General features: G+C 33.3%; 1 protein-coding gene across 1 annotated transcript; it reads left to right on the top strand.

Annotated features, from left to right (window-relative positions):
• Positions 1-17,723: 17,723 nt before the first annotated feature.
• Positions 17,724-18,762, top strand: LOC149182045 (uncharacterized). The gene has a single exon (XM_089416725.1). It carries the CDS (start codon positions 17,789-17,791, stop codon positions 18,461-18,463), a length of 675 nt encoding a protein of 224 aa, XP_089272851.1. The 5' UTR covers positions 17,724-17,788; the 3' UTR covers positions 18,464-18,762.
• Positions 18,763-20,240: the final 1,478 nt, after the last annotated feature.

Here is a 20,240-nt window from a genome sequence, read left to right as displayed (position 1 = left end):
TTTTATGCCTTTTCATTTTTTAATATGTGGGTCTACTTGGGGTACTTGTTGGATGTGAAATTTAATTCAACACCCAATAAATGTCTACACTTGACATTTGAGTAATATTACAGATAGATAAACAAAATATACAATTAAAAAAAAAGTTTTCTTATTTTCCTTGAAAAATATTTAACCCTAAGGATGACAACATCATCTTGAATGTTAATAGTTTTTTAAAAGCTAATTTAATTAGTGCATTTTTTTGTTTCAATGCCCATTTTTTACCTCAAAATTCCCATAATAAACATGGCAATATGGATTTCTTAAAAGAAGGTTGTATGTTACGATAAACTACAAAAATCGAGAAACATATGCTAGATGAGAAGATCATTGACATAAGGCAAATGGCCATGAGTTTGGCACTATATGATATCATTGACGAGTTAAGGTGAGGAAGACATTGTTGATAGCGATGACCATAAAATTTTGTAAATATTAAGCACTATATAATAACTCGATCATTACTTTATTGTTATTTGATCTTGTATGTTAAATAAGAATAATGTGGTAGACAAGAAGAAAAATGTAATAAGTCAATCATTAACTGACTACATGAAACTTAATTACACTAAACATTTTTTGTACTAGTAGATTAATCTCTCTTGTAATCTAAATCTTTACCTTATAGCCATAAATGAAAAATATTGACATATTCTCTTATTCTCATCCTACATATTTATTGGTATCACTGGTGCTTAATAAATGGCTATAGAAATTCGAAAAGGAATTGGTGAAGGAAAAGGGGCATTAATTGGAATTTATTTATGAAAATAAAGGAAAATAGGAGAAAAGGAAGGTGAAGGGACACATATTTGCATGCTAAGGAAATTGAAGGAAAAATGAAGGAAAATGAAGAAAATAGAGGCCTCAATGATAAAAAGGCTTATGAGGATCTGTTCACATCCTTTTTACAGTTCAATTTTGGAGCTCTCTTCTATTCACTAATTCTCTCATACTCTTGCACACTTAAAGCATTATTGGAGCATGCTTGGAGCACTCTAATTTTCACTTGGATTGGAGAAATAAGGCAAAGGAAAGAAGGAAAGAACAAGGTAACATGTGGATCATTAGCTACAACCAAGTATCTTTGTAGGTAATAGGTTGCATGTGTGATTTCCTTGCTGATTTATGGATGCATGGTATATGCATGTGATTTTCTGGTTATATGTTGTCATTGGAATAAAGGATTGCTTGGAGTGACCATGGTTTTAGCCTTTCTTTGCCATTTCTTGATAGCCATGGTGTTATGGGTTTTTCCACTTGATTATTTTCCAATTGGTGCTCATAATTCCTTATGGATATAGGTTGGAGCAAACACTTTGGAAGCCTTGGAACAACTTGGGTTGATTTACTAGTCCCGGAGCCTAGGTTGGGACAAATGCTCTGGAGCCCTTGGTGGGTTGAGTGAATAGTTCCTAGAGTCGATTTGGACAAACTCTATGGAGTCATGGAACATTATGGGTTGAATTATTAGTTCCTAGAGCCTGGTAAAACTTGGGTATAGAATGATCTAGTTGGTGTTGGTGATGTCCAACCGCAGAGGTGGAATGACTATGATTGAGGGTTGAGGTGGTTTAGTATTATTTGAAAACCTTTTTTTTTGTTTTTCTTGGTTTATTCCATGAGGTCCCACATTCACGCTTGGAATATGGCATGAGGGTGATTGACTGAAAGAGAGATTTGGCTAAGCCCAATCTATGGTCGGGTGGGATGTGTAAATACTTGACTTGTTTGGTATTTTCATATGTTAACAGGAGCTATTTCTCTACTTTGATTCATGTATACTTGTAGTGATTATTTTGGTGATATTATGGCTAAGTTTCCATGGTTTCTATCTTGGTTACTTGCTAGTTATATGGTAGTTATATGATGTATTTTAGCTATGGCTCTTGACATGTTTTGATGAATATATGAATGGTTGATGAATGCATGGAATAACTAGTGTTATTGCAACTATGTGGAGAGGGAATAGATCCTTCCTGGTTAGTCTCAAATGAATCTCAAAATATTATGATCATCTATGAATTCTTGACTTGTAGCTTACATGTTTTCCATGTGTTTGACAAAAATTCTAGTGTGTTCTAGGCAGTCTATGTCAAGTTTTTATTCAAGTTTGAATGATTATATTTTATTTCATGTCTACTATGATTATGGAAAGTATCAAACAACTATGGGTAGTGATCTGGAGGCCGACCTATAATTATGGTTCAAATCTTGAGACCGCACACTCTGAACTGGGCAAGTTCCATCATAATCACAGTCAGACAGTGTTGTGCATGCGGTTGTAGGCCTTCAAATGTACTCGGGCCTTTTCATGCATGGGATTAGGAGCCTAGGCCAGTGAAAAGGAACCCTAGCTCAAGGTTTGGTCACTTGGGCTAGTTCTTGGGCCCTTGAGTGTTCTTGCAGCCCTGAGGGATGTTGTGAGTTGTCAATTTATGGCCAATACTAGGCCCCACCTCCTTAACTAGATCTAGGAGGTTGGGTCATGTTAGATTAATTCTTCGCCTCATGTTTGCCTTGACAGGGAGGTGAAATTGGGTAAATGTGGGATGGGTGGTTACACACAGGCCAATGAAATTGGGTAAATGTGGGAGGATGGGTCTTACAAGAAATTTCAAGGGCCCTTGACTGTTCCAAACTAAATTAAACAAACATTTTGATTCATGGTAAAATTTGGTTGTATCAAAGTATTGTAACCCTCCTATGTTTGAATAACCCCACATTTATTTTTTAGACCAAGAATGATTATCATCTTCATCCTTATTTTAAAAGTGCAGACTTTCCCTAAAGCCATCAAAAAAAAGATTCCATTTTCATATAAAAGCTAGTGGGATTTGTAAATCTTGAATAGAAGCCCAAACTTGATTATCAACACCATTGAGTCATCTAACTTAAAAACTCTACTAGATCCACAGGCAGTCTATGCTTACCTTCACACCCAAACCATGGATCTCATCCATTTAATACATTCCTTCTATTATCAATTTTTGATGTGATCCATTTTTCCATTAAATGTACCCCTCAAACCACATTTCTCCAAATCATTGACCCACCTTGAGTTGATTTTTACTGTTGTATTAACCATATTTCCACCGAATTATATTTTAAGTATTTTAACCTTTTCATCGACCTCAACAAGTTGGTTTCAAAAAGCATCCACCATCCACATTTTTCAGCGAGGGCTAAAGAGAACAACTCTGTATTTAGCAAGCCCTAGCCTCCAATCTTTTTTGGAATTGCGAATCTTTCCCACTTCACGAGAGAGAGTCCTCTTTTGTTATTCTTTCCATTCTATAAAAATTGATCACTTAATTTCCTTATAAACATTAAATTGCCTTTGGCAATTGCTCTATATAATAGATTTCACTAGAATCAATCAACCTCCTAAAGAGAGCCATCGATTATCTCAAAGATTAAATTTGTGTTTTTCCACTCTCCTGAGAATCCAGAACCAATAAGATACTCTATAATTATTTGGTTTAAGTAAATATCCAAGATATTGAAAAAAATAATAATTATATAACATTCCAAAACTGATGGGAGAAATACCCTTAATGGAATCCATATTCTCCTCTTAGTGGTTACTGCTAAGACCAATCAATTTATCAAGGCTTACTCCATGCCTAAGGCATTACAAAAACAATACATTTTCTTTAAATATATTCCATTCATCCACATTCCCCTCACCAACTAATAACATAACATCAATAAATAATACATTTTTATTGCCACATGAGGGACAACATCCACTCCTTTAATTATGTCATTCTCCTTTGTTTCCATTATTAACCTACTTAAGCCTTCAATAGTGAGAAAAAACAGGAAATGAGATAGGGGCCATCCCTGACTTATTCCCCTTGATGTCCTGAGGAATTGAGAAGACTGACCATTGATAAGAACAACATAATTAGTAGATCAAATACAACACAAGATCCAAGGCAAAACTTTAAACCAATTTGTATTAAAAAAAATCTTAAGAAATACCAGTCTCCTCTCTCATGTGTTTCTTTTAAAGCAATATTCATCACCAAAGCTAGAAAATTTTGAGTCTTGATTGTATGAATGACCTCTTTTGATGTCTCGATTGCATCATGAATCTTCCTATTGTAGAGCAAACCGAACTGAGATGAGGACATGTGATTTTATATACCAACCTTCAATCCACTAGCAATCAACTTTGATATTATCTTGTATAGAGATTTGCATAGGTCTGTCAACATAAAATCATTAAAAGACTTATGCACCACCATCTTAGGAATTAAATCAAGGAAAGTGCCATTAAGATTTATAAAAAAACCCTTCTTTTAGAATATTCAAGCACCTCTAAGATATCTTTCCCAATCAAATCAAAGAAAGACAAGTAATTATATCATTCATCATGTTTTTAATGAACCCTGATTAATTAAATGGTGTTAATGATTAAAAGTTGCAAGAGAATGCATTATGTTAACAGGTTGTGCTAATAATTATCCTGTTACATAAATAGCTATTCCATTTCTCTTGTTGCTTCACTTAATGATTGTGATTATATCATTTGATGATCAATTTCAGAGTATGTGACAAATCATTTATGGGATGCTACATGCTGGAAAATATTTAAAAAAATTTAATCATTTGTATTTTGTATGAGGTATACCAAGGGATGTTACACTTATAATACCTTAACCTTAAAGAAGAATAATTTTGGGGAGTTATTCCAAGTAATTTGGAAAATATTTCTCTTTGTGCCAAATGGAATGTTACATACTTGCAAAGGTCGCATCTTTAGGAAAGTAGACTGAAGAATTCATTTATTCATTCGTTGGGAAAGGGAAGTATTTGATTCAAGTATACCAATTTTTGTATTACTAACTAAGATAGGAAGGGGGACATGATACATAACTTAATTACATGGAAAAAACTGTAAAATTTTGATAGAAACATCCCTAATGTTCCAACATAGAATTTTCCTGACCAACATGCATTAGAACACTAGCAGAGGGAGTTAGCCTAAAGGACTCTAGTTGTAGAGAAGCAGACTCTCCTCTTCGGTTGGTTTGGATGAGGGGAAAATAGATTTGGCGATTCAAATTACTATTTGGTTGAGTGGGTAATTGTGTACAAGAGGCTATTGGGTTGAGATTTAAAGTGATAGTGTCCAAGGTGAGATGCAAAGTCACTTTTGTAATGCATATGCATCTATCTTTCCTTCAAATAAGTTTAATTCTAAAGCTACTAATAAATTTATTGGTGTATGTCATTTTGAGGAAAATATTTGATGAAGATAGACTCATGGTAATGGGAATTCCTTATATGATATGAACAATTCAATCATCCTTTTATAATCTCCTCTAAAGGGATTCTTGGAGTAACAACTCAATGGGATATTTTACTCTATTGTTTTTATAATAGTACATGTTATGTTAGCCCTAGATTTATCTAGGCTACTTATAGACTCACTCAACTCAATAGAACTTAGTACTCAAAACTTTTAGAAATATGGATATGAAAAAATATATTTTCCGTTATTGTCACGGTATTTATACTTGCATTATATCAATATTTCTATGTAGCTATCATACCTATTGTACTTTTACTTATGTTATCTATTTTAATTTCCTTATATAATTGTTTTTATACTAGGTGTACATATCAAATCTCTCTAACACAAAAATATTTTCACTCCTATAATATTAACTAATGTAATAATACATCTCACATTGCTAAGATTAAAAAGTCATAAAAAATAACTAAAATATAATTTTATTTTAATTTATTATTGTTAATTATATACAAAATGAATATAAAAATCAAACATATGTACAATTTAGAAAAGGTATATAACAATATTTTTAATCATGAATATTTCACCCTCATTTTACCCGGAAATTCTTAAGCTCTAAATAAAATTTATTACAATACCATAGATTACTAATACCACATGCCAAAAAAAACCTAAAAATATTCTAAAATATTTTATGAAAATTAGCTCTATACCCTCCATCTAATAATTATTTATAATTAAATTTCAATTATAAAAATCTTAAATAAACACAGTTATTATCAATGTAAGTAACAACATAATTGCATACATAATAACATGTTTATCCTTCTACATTATTAAAATTTTTACCTTCAAACACAATTATATCAAATAATATTTATTTCCATAACTCATTTGTTTAGAAAAGCTTCCCACGCCTCTACCTTATGAGAAGGAACATAGAAACCTTTAATATGATTAATAAGCATAAATGGCCCACTAAAGTAACATTTGTCTAAAATAGATTCTACACCTCTCCCTTATGAAAAAGGGACGTCAAAATCTTTAATATCATTAATAAAGATGCATAAACGTTTGAAGGAAAAACCTATTTAAACACACAATAAATGTAAGTAAACACTGATATTAAGAAAGTAACATACAAATGCAAACACATCAACTAATACATTTGTATTTATTTATCCTCCACTATTAAGAGAATTTCGATGTCTAAAATTGGATTATTAATGAAATTATAATTATAATACATTTGTATTTATTTATCCTCCACTATTAAGAGAATTTCGATGTCTAAAATTGGATTATTAATGAAATTATAATTAAAATAGTAAAATAAGAGTGATGAATTTTTAAGGAAATTGAAAACAAAAAACAAAATTTATTGTATTTTTTTTCTTATATTTATATATAATTATTTGATTATCAAGTGTACACAAAAGTTTAATAAATATTTATTTGTTTTTCATAATTATAAAATTGTAAGTGTAGATAGATGTTTAATGAGTACTTACTTGCTCTTATAAGTAGATGCACATAAAAAAAATGAAAATACATGAAAAACGCACTCACTTGTTCTTATAAGTAGATGCACATAAAAAAAATGAAAATACATGAAAAACGCATGTTGAACGTGTTAATCATGCATTTTCATTTTTTTTAATATGTGGGTCTACTTGGGGTACTCGTTGAATGTGAAATTTAATTCAGTACCCAACAAATGTCTACACTTGACATTTGAGTAATATTACAGATAGATAAACAAAATATACAATTAAAAAAACAGTTTTCTTATTTTCCTTGAAAATATTTAACCCTAAAGATGACAATATTATCTTGAATGTTGATAGTTTTTTAAAAGCTAATTTAATTAGTACATTTCTTTGTTTCAAAGCCCATTTTTTACCTCAAAATTCCCATAATAAACATGGCAATATCGATTTCTTAAAAGAAGGTTGTATGTTATGATAAACTGCAAAAACCGAGAAACATATGCTAGATGAGAAGATCATTGACATAAGGCAAATGGCCATGATTTTGGCACTATATGATATCATTGACGAGTTAAGGTGAGGAAGACGTTGTTGATAGCGATGATCATAAAATTTGTACATATTAAGCACTATATAATAGTTCGATCATTACTTTATTGTTATTTGATCTTGTATGTTAAATAAGAATAATGTGGTAGACAAGAAGAAAAATGTAATCAGTCAATCATTAAGTGACTACATGAAACTTAATTACGCCAAACATTTTCTCTACTAATAGATAAATATCTCTTTTAATCTAAATCTTTATCTTATAATCATAAATGAAAAATATTGACATATTCTCTTATTCTCATTCTACATCAATAGATTCAATTTCAAATATTAACTATTTACATTTCTAAATTTATTTTTATTTTTTCATAAATAAAAAATTACAATATACACCATAAAAATACATAAAAGAAAAAAACAAAACACATTAATTTGCAATATTTCGATATTGATTTAATCCATATTCATTTAATCCAATTATATCCTACATTGATAAAAATATGAGTGAATGGTGATTTTATTTGTAGCCTCAGAGTCTGATGATATGGCTACCTCTTTAGGAAATAATGCTGGAAATCTATCTACAGATTTCACAAGATCTTGAATTCTTATTCTTCTTTTTACAAGAAAAGAGTTTGGGACTGGTTTGTCAATTTTTTACATATTCATCTTTTCAAGTTTGTCTGTTAAACCAGTTATAATATGTTTAGTTGCATCTAAATGATCAACTAATTTTTCTTCAACTCCTTCTATCTTTGTCAAAGAATCTCTAGCATAAGAACGAAGCATACTAGATTCAAACTGTACATTGTTCAAACATTTATTTACACCATTAATTGATACTTGGACAGTATCAATTTCTTCCTTAACTTGTACTGATTTTGCAACATTCATTTCCAAGCCTTTTACTGCAGTATTTGTCCAGTTTATTTGTTCACTGGCTTTCTGTATTCGACCATCAATGCCTAAAGCAGTGTCATCTTTCTGGACAAGTGGGATGGCTTTGGCTGCATTTTGATTTTCTCCTATGACAATTCCTTTATAAGGAGGAAAAGTTGTAGGGGTTTCAACTTTTGATCCATCTAGTGCAGTCCAAGCATGCTTACTTGCTAAGGTACTGGTTGAACCAGTGAAGACATTTAATGGAGCAATATTATCTTTCCATGAATAGAAAGATATCCAAGTGTTATTCATTTCCATATAGTGCTTCCAATCTTCAGCAAATTGTTTCTTCTCTACTGAAGTATAGTTCTGGTCAAATTCATCTGCTTGAGGATTAGTGTACAGATCCCAATTTAACATGGCTTTTATCCACTGGGCACTAATTTCAGACTTCAAGCATCCATTCATGAGAGAGAAGAATTTATGCATTTCCATTACTGCGGGCTTTTTGCAGTCAGAAGGAACAGGGCGAAATCTGCAATCTGGAATCAAGCCATTTGCCTGCTCAAGGTATCCCAAACCATATCTGGGCTTAACTGGTCTCATTGAACACATCATTTCAGTCATTCTAGGATCTTCTCCTTCTATGGTAACAATTTCATGCATCATGAGTACATGATCAGCATCCGGTTCATGAGGGAAGGGGATGTCTGAGCATTTTGGATTTGGGCATGAATTCACAAAAGTGGAAGGAGGAGCTATACCAGTTCTGGGATTATGGTTTGTATGGATGTCAGACTCTACCAGAGTAAGCAGATTTACTGATTCTTGAAAATCTGGACATTTAACTTCTAAAGAACAATAATTTACAAGCTGGGCTAAATCATACAAAGGATTATGTTTACAAAAAGATGAAGTAGAACAAGCAATATCAACTATACAAGGATCTCTGTAATATTTGGATTGTTTACAAACTGACTCTATTCGTCTTCGATCAATAGTAGATCTTCTAGGGAAAGAGATAATTGCAGAAGACGGATGTTCTATGATAGCAGCAGAGGTTATAGCTTTAGGAATAAGAGGCTTAGGATTATTTACAACCCAGTGTTCTGGAAATGTTAAGTCTTCCCATCGGATAGTCTGATGCTCAATTTTTTTATTTTTAGCATCAGTGAGGACGACTATACTTGACTTTGAGTCTCTGCTGGGTGTATGGCGGATGGCTGGCCAAAGGGTATTGGTATGTCGGAAACAACCCTTGGTCTGGATGGCAATATTATGTCTCTTTTTCTTCATGTCGAAACCAGTTGTTTGAATCTGCAATTGCAGAATCTGATCTATGGTTTCGTCAAAGGTGTACACAGAGAAATTAGGGTAACAGTCAAAGTAGACTGGGCCATCAGATAGAGGAGCAACAATCCCGCCTATTAGGGAATCTGTATACTTGTTGTGCGTCATATCTCTGACAGTAGCAAGCACAAAAGTATTTAGGCCTTTGTGGGTTAAGGCATTGATCCCTACTCGAATGCATCCTAGGTGCAAATAATTTGTCTTTAGTTTCTTTGCCTCTGCCTGTAATTCTTTGGGGTTTAACAGAGATATAGTCTGTATATTATCTGAATTCTCCTGGATCTGGCTTACAGACTCTTTAATGCTTATTCTAGTGGCAGCTATTAAATGAAAAGCAGACAGATCACTATACACTTCTGAGGGAGCTATTGCAGGTAGTTCCCAACGGGCTAAAGGCTGGGATTCTTCATATGAAAGTTCAACAGAATTTAATACTCTACTAGAACTAGCAGCAAACATATCCTGTAAAGGGTTCTCTTCAGCCTGAGAATCTCTTTCTTCTAAATCTCGGAAAGAAATTGATTTCCGGGCAGGATCCATTCTTTTTAATGAGTATAGGATTTTTAGAATACCGACCTCTGAACCAGACGTTACTGGCTTTGATACCAATTTTCCAGCAGGGGCTTCTGGTTACAAGCTTGTTGTTGCTACAGTACCGCGCACTCCACGTGCTATGATGCTGTCACTTTTCTGCTGACCTTGCTGTGTCTCTTCGATTATCTCTGATTGTTTACTTCTGGTGAACCAGTGGTGAACCTACTCAGAACTTTCACACTCTCATGGCCATAACAACGGCTTTTTCGCCTAACAAAGGCCTTGGCGTCCCTTCGTTCCTTTGGCGAACTTCCTGCGAACTTCGAATGTAAGCTTCAGGGACAACTACTACACAACAGACTTTATGTAAGCGCAAAGTATTCAGATACAGAATGGTATACTCATTTTATTTCAGAATGGATAATGCTTTTTACAGAGAGATCCTTACAGAGGTTGACTATCTTCGCATTTATCAGACTTTATGTCATTCTCAAGGAACAAGCAATACCGAAGGCTACCTGGCAAAAGATAGGCTTTGCCTCAGATTATGACACACCTCATTTGCAGACTGGAAGACTCTCTAATTGATTCGACCACTTTAGGTTCTCACCAGTGCCGAGCACACTGATGCGCAGGCTCCCAAATCACCTAAGGACTTGAGTTCTTCTCGTGTTGCAAGCAGATCAGACAGAATGTCTGCAGATGCAGAGCACAGCAAATTGTTTCTTCTCTACTAAAGTATAGTTCTGGTCAAATTCATCTACTTGAGGATTAGTGTACAGATCCCAATTTAACATGGCTTTTATCCACTGGGCACTAATTTCAGACTTCAAGCATCCATTCATGAGAGAGAAGAATTTATGCATTTCCATTACTGCAGGCTTTTTGCAGTCAGAAGGAACAGGGCGAAATCTGCAATCTGGAATCAGGCCATTTGCCTGCTCAAGGTATCCCAAACCATATCTGGGCTTAGCTAGTCTCATTGAACACATCATTTCAGTCATTCTAGGATCTTCTCCTTCTATGGTAACAATTTCATGCATCATGAGTACATGATCAGCATCCGGTTCATGAGGGAAGGGGATGTCTGAGCATTTTGGATTTGGGCATGAATTCACAGAAGTGGAAGGAGGAGCTATACCAGTTCTGGGATTATGGTTTGTATGGATGTCAGACTCTACCAGAGTAAGCAGATTTACTGATTCTTGACAATCTGGACATTTAACTTCTAAAGAACAATAATTTACAAGCTGGGCTAATTCATACAAAGGATTATGCTTACAAAAAGATGAAGTAGAACAAGCAGTATCAACTGTACAAGGATCTCTGTAATATTTGGATTGTTTACAGGCTGACTCTATTCGTCTTCGATCAATGGTAGATCTTCTAGGGAAAGAGATAACTGCAGAAGATGGATGTTCTGTGATAGCAGCAGAGGTTATAGCTTTAGGAATAAGAGGCTTAGGATTATTTACAACCCAGTGTTCTGGAAATGTTAAGTCTTCCCATCGGATAGTCTGATGCTCAATTTTTTTATTTTTAGCATCAGTGAGGACGACTATACTTGACTTTGAGTCTCTGCTGGGTGTATGGTGGATGGCTGACCAAAGGGTATTGGTATGACGAAAACAACCCTTGGTCTGGATGGCAATATTATGTCTCTTTTTCTTCATGTCGAAACCAGTTGTTTGAATCTGTAATTGTAGAATTTGATCTATGGTTTCATCAAAGGTGTACACAGAGAAATTATGGTAACAGTCGAAGTAGACTGGGCCATCAGATAGAGGAGCAACAATCTCGCCTATTAGGGAATCTGTATACTTGTTGTGCATCTTTAGGCCTTTGTGGGTTAAGGCATTGATCCCTACTCAAATGCATCCTAGGTGCAAATAATTTGTCTTTAGTTTCTTTGCCTCTGCCTGTAGTTCTTTGGGGTTTAACAAAGATATAGTCTGTATATTATCTGAATTCTTCTGGATCTGGCTTACAGACTCTTTAATGCTTATTCTAGTGGCGGCTATTAAATGAAAAGCAGACAAATCACTATACACTTCTAAGGGAGCTATTGCAGGTAGTTCCCAACGGGCTAAAGGCTGGGTATTTATCTTTTTTTTTAGCTTGTCACACACCCATGGTTGAAGGTTGCTTAATTTTTATAAAGCGTTTAAATTTACTTATAAATTGGAAATTTATAAATATTCACATATAAATAACATTTATTGTGTAATTTCCATTATTGTATATTTTCATTTATTGAAAATTTAGCATTAATGTTAATTTAGTAAAGCATTTGAAAGGTTATGATATGTAAAGCATTTGAAAGGTTATGATATATATACTATGATATGTATATAACTGTATAACTTTTTTATTTTATAAATTTTAATTTATTTTTTATAATAAAATTATTTTATTTTATTTTGAAAAAATAATATATATATATATATTTTTTAAGTATGAACATTATTTTCATTCATAATAAATGAAAATTCATTATAACCATTTTTATATAGAATTAGCTAAAATGAACCATTTTAAATTATTTTATGTCACGTTATTTTCATGAAAACTATAAAATCTCACCCAATTAGTAATCAATTTATTTACCAGTTGTGATTTTACTCTATTAAATGTTTAACACTTTTTAGTAATTAATTTGTTTACAAATTGTGATTTTACTCCATTGAATGTTTAACATTTTTTTGTTCATTTATTTTTTCATGTTTAATAGTCTTTGAAATATAACTACAAGTTAATACTAAACTAAATTTCGAAGCAAATTTTTTTCCTTTATAAATTGTAGTTCCTTTGGTATCATTGTATGCATTGTATTATTGCTTTTCATATAGAAATAATAAAGTTTTAAATTAATAAAAAGCTATTTTTTAAAAGTTAAATTGTATATTAGTTATTTTATCAAAATAATTTTGTAATAATTTCTAATCAGGGCGAGGGTAGGTAAATTGGCATGGGTAGAATCCGAGCCATGAGCAAAGAAATTATGAAACATAATGGTGGGTGGCCGGATAGAGGCACTTCATTATTTCTCTACATGCATAAGGTGGAAAAGAACGTTAATAGAGTAATTATGGGCGCGGGCTTCAAACATAAAGAACACCTCTAAGGTCTGGCTCAAAATATATAGTTTGTTCTCGTGTCACTATAAATTGCTTCTCTGAAACCTCAACGGTGACTGCGAAATGAACACTCCAACCCGGCTCTGCCTCTCAGTCTACAAGTGATTGTTGCGGGTATGTCCTCTTCGGTTGCTCTAAGGACACCCATTAACTTTTACCTCTAATTCTTTGGATGGGCGTTTCTAAGATGGTGAAACGGGAAAGTTGCAATGATTCCTAGGATGCATGGGAGGCAAGAAATTTTGATTTTGATAAATGGTTTGCACACTTCTATAGTCTCTCTGTTTATTATGGCATTATGCGTTATTTGATGTCTTTGCATTCTCCGAATGATTATGGGGCTTTAGTCTACGTTTCTTATTTATGGGTTTTCTCTCAATTAGTTATCTTTGAGATAAAACATATGCTTGGGATGACATGGGGAAATCAGAAGAGGAAATCCCATGAATGGTTAATAATCCCAACCTCAAAGGGGTTTTGTGTATCAAGGGCAAAAGATGGTGCCCTGTTGCATCGGGGGTTGGGTCTACTCTGTGATGAATGCTCTGTTTCATGGATCTCTTGCATATTATCCTACTGTATTATGTCATTTTACTTTACAAGGATGCATTTCTTCTGGTTTCTTAAGGCTACTACGCTAGGTCGTCTGTCTACAAGTTAGTTTTAAGTCGGGTGGGTTTATGTGCAGGAGTGTTTGTGGTACTCAGATTATAGTTTAGTGTGTTCCTATGTGGTCTATAATACAACCTCATGGAATGACCATCCTCACGCAAAGAAGCACAGGTCGGGGGGCAAAGACTAGAGTCAACGTAGTGGTCGGGGTCGAGGTGGTCGACAATTTCAGCCAATTCAGTCTAGGGGTAGGGGATTACAAAAGATCACAAGGATGACATGGGAGGCCACCCAAACATATCAAGTCAGCACACCTCCATAGGTATGCCATGTGATTTTAGGGTAGGAGTCGGATTTAAAACAACAGGTTTGGAATATTGACCTAGACTTGGCGGATTAGCAGACCATAGTCTAGGACCTAAGCCATTTTAGAGTTCAGTATACTCAATTGCAGCAAATTGTATATCTATATTGGATAATGAAGAACATCGTGGCTAAAGCTATGTGACCTCATTTGCTAGCTCAACTAAGCCAGACACAGATATGTAGGAAACTCACAGGGAAATTCAAATCATTCAACGTCATATCCAACAACAAAATGCCCGCCTTGGTCGCATCAAGAAATACAGTCATTGCCTCCCACAATTCGAATTGTTAAGGTCTAGTGCTAAAGATCTTACGCCCATAGACTCCTCTGATGAGTAATTTGATGATCAAGATGGTTATGTTTTATAAATTTTGAGATGTATACATGACTTCTTTACATACTTTGAGGTTTTGTTATAGCTACATAGCCAATAGGAAAATTAAAGGAAATCAAACTTATATAGTGTTGATAGATGGTCTTAGACTTTTCAAATTTTGGATGGCTCACAATGCAGTTAGATGGCCAACAAACCTCGTTTTCTAATGGGCAAGTTAAGGCCATCTAACCTTATTGGATATAGATGTAAAACTAAAACTTAAATTGATTTTTTAAAATAAAATAGAAAAATATTGCAAAGCTTAAAAAAACTCAATACAAAATTGAAATACTTTTAAAAAAATATAAACTTAGGTAGAGTGTAATATAAAATTGTGTAAAATACAATTTTACAATAATTATGTATTATATATGAACTATTTTTATATTTATAATAAACATTATATTAATATTTATAACCAAATGTAATACATTATATTTAAGTGATGGCCAAAATAGATATAAAATAGTCTTACCATATAAAAGTAATAATAATCCTCATAAAATATTACCTTAACCGATGGACAAAATAAATATAAAATAGTGCTACAATATAAAAGTAATAATAATAATCATAAAATACCTACTTTAACGGATGGAAGGGCTATTGCAATTCAAATTTTTAGTTAGATGATGATGATAATGAGGGTGTTATAAACTTTTTTGGTTTATTAAGAAAAATCATAATTAAATAAAGAAACGGCAATTATTTAAATTTGATATTTATTTTATCTTTGTAAATTATTGTGGTATAAATTATAATGAAATAAATATTTATTTTATTTTTGGTAATTACTATGTCATAAATTATTATCTCATAACTCCAACCTAACTAAAATATCCATGCTATATAATTTATATTTTAAAATTGAAATTATTAATATCCATGCTATATAATTTATATTTTAAAATTGAAATTATTAATCAAATCAACTTTATCGGTCAAGATAACATATTAATACAAAAACCTTTTTACCAATAAAATTAAATTTGACTTTTAAAATCAATTTACAAATCAACTTTAATTATCACAACTAAAATATTAAAAAAAAACTTTTCTTTGATTTTGAAACACAGATCGCTGATGAAATCAAATTTGGAATTGAAATTCAAACTACCGATCAAATCAAATTTACTGATCGCAACAAACTATTAAAGTAATAATTGAATGCTCGCAACAAACACATTAAAGTAATTAATAACTTTAATGTTCAAACGTATTTTTACGGACACGTGGCGAGCAAATTCCATTCCCGAATTTACGAGAACTATTCATCACTTAATTATGAATTATCCATTGACAAAAGTGTTGCCTGTTTTAGTAAAAAGTAGTGGCTTGGTAAATGCTTTTGGACGACCATTGATGCGCCATGAATGTACACGAAAGGTACATTGTTGTAATTCAGACGCCGGGCCCTCGTCATATTCACCGGCCGGTTGGTACATTGGAATTACAAATTTCAACGTTACCAAACCAATTATTTCTATGTTACGGAGCAAATTATATTCGAGTTGTTTTACACGGATTTTTTTAGGTTTTTTTTGCTAATATTTTTAAAATCTGGCAAGAATTTATTGAAATCACAAGTTTGATGGGTAATCCCTTCACAATCTAAGTGCCTTAGGGGTTTTTGAGAGCGCTGAATTTATATATGTAGTCAAAAAATCATTTTGAATAACACAAATCAAAAGTTCACCTCAATTGAAAATCCAAAAAATCACACTAAAAACAATTTCAATTATATTTGTGAACCCATTTTATTTACTTTCTCAATTCTAATGGATTCTGCTCCTCATTACACAACAATAAGATAATGTTGTGCCTTTCTATTATATCAACAACACTACGCTGTGAATAAGTAGAGGCAATTTGCGTTTATGTACAGAGACTAAACGATTATTTGGGAAAATCCTCAACTTTGGTAGACGACGCCAATCTCAATGTAGTAGTGTAATTGGATTGTCTTTTTGTTTTGAAAATTATGGAAATTTTGGCAATATTTTGATAAAATCTGGGTTATTGCTGTCAAATTTCAAGATTTTGAGTGCCTCTGAAGGTTTTGATGGTGCTGAATCCATTTCCACCATCAAAAACATGATTCAAACACAGTGTAAGATTTTTAGAAATTATCAAAAACATGATTCAAACACTGCGAGTGTAAGACTTTTTGAAATTTTTTTGCCCCGTATTGCCACTTTGGCCTTGTAGAAATCCTCTGCCTAGTGGGTAGACCGTAGACCACGCTTTACCAAGCCAATCTCAATGCAATGGTCTAACATCACTGTTTTTTTCCCTGAAAATCATGGAAATTCTAGTAATATTTTGATAAAATCCGCACTGTCCTTGGCCTGGGTAGACCACACCAATCTCAATGCAATGGTCTAGCTAGAGTGTTTTTTTGCCCTGAAAAGCATGGAAATTCCAGCAATATTTTGATAAAATCCGGGACCGATTTTTGTAAATCAAAGTTATCGCTGTCAAACTTCAAGATTTTGGGTGCCTGACAAGATTTTGATGGTGTTGAATCCATTTCCACCATCAAAAACATGATTGAAACACTACTACCACCATAAAATTTCTTAAATTTATTTTACCTAACTAGCAAATCCTCCACGTGGGTACGACGCCAATTTCATTTAGCAGCTGTATACACAATCAATTAGCTAGCTGTCACTGGACTTAGATGGCTTTTCGTATACTTTCAAGTAATTTCCTTCATCATAAAACATAAACAATCAATTAGCTAGCTGTCACTGGACTTAGATGGCTTTCCGTATACTTTCAAGTAATTTTGGCCCCATTCATGCAAATACACTTGTTGACACCAAGGTTCTACGTTGACACTTTACCTCGCCATATCCACATCTTGTGTTTGTTGAAGGTGAAAGGATAAATGTGAGGCCATGTGTACGTAAAGAAAAAATAAATGCAAAACAATTTCAGCTAGTGGGGCATGTCAAATCTACATAAAAGTGGGAGCGCACCATGCAAAGACTAACAGATAATTCATGGGAGCGCACCATGGAAAGACTGACAGACAATTCAAGGCTTTAACCATAATTGAGGGAAGAAATTTCGATCTATAAGTAAGAACCCTTTAGATCTTTCTAGTTCGTGCTCTCGTCTGCTCAGTAGCTAATCTAGCTGTGACTGAGCTTAATATCGAAGATAGAATCGATAATGGAGCCTAGCACTAAAGTTCTGTGCCTCCATGTGCTTGTATTGAGTCTGTTTCTCTTCAACACGGAGGCGAGGGAGAGCAGATTCTTTGACAAAGAGCCTGCTTACTACAACTCTGCTGGTGGATCAAATACTGTTGGGTACGGAGAAGGTTACACCAGGACCGGTGTAGATAATGCTTTCGGAACCGGTTCCGGTAATGGCTACGGTTCCTACCGAGGCCAGGAAAACGCTGATGGTTATGTGTATGGCGACAGCGAGGCTTCCCGCGCTGGTTCTGCGAGCGAAGCCCGCTATGGAGAAGCCGGGAGCGGGTATCGTCCCGGGTCAGGTAGAGCTGGTGAGTACTATTCAGAAAATACGGGGGTCGGGAACGACGTGGGTGCCAGATACAAAAAGAACTCCGGTAAGGGTGCTGGCTCAGGGTACCGCAGTGAAGCTTATGGTTCCGGCGCTGGCTCCGATTGGCATGGCCCTTATACCGGCTATGGGCAAGGTGGTGATCAGTACGACTCGGGCTACGCTGGACGTTCGGAAAGCAATGGCGCGTATCGTTCAGGTTATGGTGGTGGCTATGTTACCGGTTCCGGTAACCGTAATGGCTACGAAGCGGGCTCTGGCATTGGCAACGCAGAATATGTTGCCGACCATGGTTATTATAAGCAGACTCCTTAAACAGATATTCAGGACTTTCGTAATAAGGCCTCTTAAAGTTGTGTATATGACTATTTGGGTTTCATTTCAGTTGTACTGATAACATAGCAAGCTTTTCGATGTATCTACTTTCGGAATTTGGTATCTAGATTCCAATGCTATCAAGTGTAATCTGGTAACAGTTTATGAGGTCTATGTAAAATCCATTTAATTTAGTTTGTTTTAAATGGATTAGTTTGGAGCCAATCACGACATAAATTAGATTTAAATTCGAGTTATTTGTATAACAAAGCCCCGTTGCAGTAGCATGTTCAAATTCCTATCAATTCCGATTGCAATTCCTTTAATAACGCATTATATATAAATAGATTACTAACCACATACGAATTATAAGTTTTTATTCTAAGAGCGGAGAAGACCATTTTACATTTTAGTATTAGGGATCTAAAAATTTGTCCATCAGTCCATGCTTCCTTTTCATTGAGATGAAAGGTAGATTTGTAAGTTTGTCGTCTATGTGCTTTTTTAAAATAAAAATAATATTTTAAATAGAAAAATAATTGTTATAAATTTAGTGAAGGACACTGTGTAATATATGTGATCTGTCCAATATTTTTGATGAGAATTTCATTAATCATCAATCATCAGAGATCAAAGAGAGAGCTCTTTTTTAGTCAGTGATGATGGATGGAGTTCCCATCCAAAAAATTGGGCAGATCACATATATTACATATTGCACTTCCTGAAATCTATAACAATATGAATAACTATGGAACTCTCCAATCATTCATAGAAAAATAATGTTAGCTATAATAAAAAAAAAATGAATATACTTTAAACTAATTAAAAGTAAAAAAAATGAATATATAAAAAATAATTAGAAGTAAAAAAATGAATATATTTAAAGTAACTAAAAATTAAAAAAAATGTGTGAATCATATGTTTAAATTTTATACTTTTCAAAAATATTTCAACCAGAAATTTAAATAAACTATTTGAAGATTTATGTTAACTAATTTATTTTGATATCAACTTCATATATATTTATATAGAAAAAAATTAAGTTTTTAGGGTTAAAATTTTATTTGATCTTATATATTCTCTATTTAACATTCAAAAATATAATTTAAAAAATGAAAATAACAAATTGTACTTTGTACTCTAACAAAAATTTACACATCAAAAAATTTGATCTCTCACTGTTAGACTGATACTAGTACTATGCAACACTTACCATTCACAAAATTTCCATTATTAATTATATAATTTAAAAAATAAAAACTCACACATTATATTTTGTACTCTAACAAAAATTTACATGGTAAAAAAATTAATCCCTCTCTATTAAACTGATACTTAATATAGATCTATATAATGCTATGATAAATACAACACTTTTTTCAGAAAGAAAATTGGGATAGTATATTAAGAAAATATAGAGTCAAAATACATGTACATAGCTGTGTGAGAACAGCAGAAAGATAGGTTCAGATCATAGGATAGCTGTGAGAGAACAGCAGAAAGATAGCTTCAGATCATAGGAGCGAATTGTTGAGGCAGTATATAAGGATAGTCACTGTTCTTAATGATAAATACAACACTTACCATTCACAAAATCTCCATTACCAATATTAAGAGTAAAATTACTTGATTCAGGTGTAAATGATTCACGGAATCTCCAATATCAGTTTTAATATTGGAATTGCTTGATTCAGCTTGTTCTGTAACCATAGATACCAATTCGGCCTAATCGATCTCAAGATTCGAAAATTCAGCTGGTCCTTCCGATTCGTCCGTA

This window comes from Pinus tabuliformis, chromosome 3_2, assembly GCF_031772625.1.
Source record: "Pinus tabuliformis cultivar Carrire ecotype Pingquan chromosome 3_2, CPIR1, whole genome shotgun sequence".
NCBI lineage: Eukaryota > Viridiplantae > Streptophyta > Pinopsida > Pinales > Pinaceae > Pinus > Pinus tabuliformis.
Note: the sequence above shows the minus strand (reverse complement) of the source record. Positions and strands in the feature narration are given on the sequence as shown.

Excerpts from the sequence above, each read along its gene's own strand:
- LOC149182045 (XM_089416725.1), top strand. The coding sequence starts at position 17,789 with ATGGAGCCTAGCACTAAAGTTCTGTGCCTCCATGTGCTTGTATTGAGT.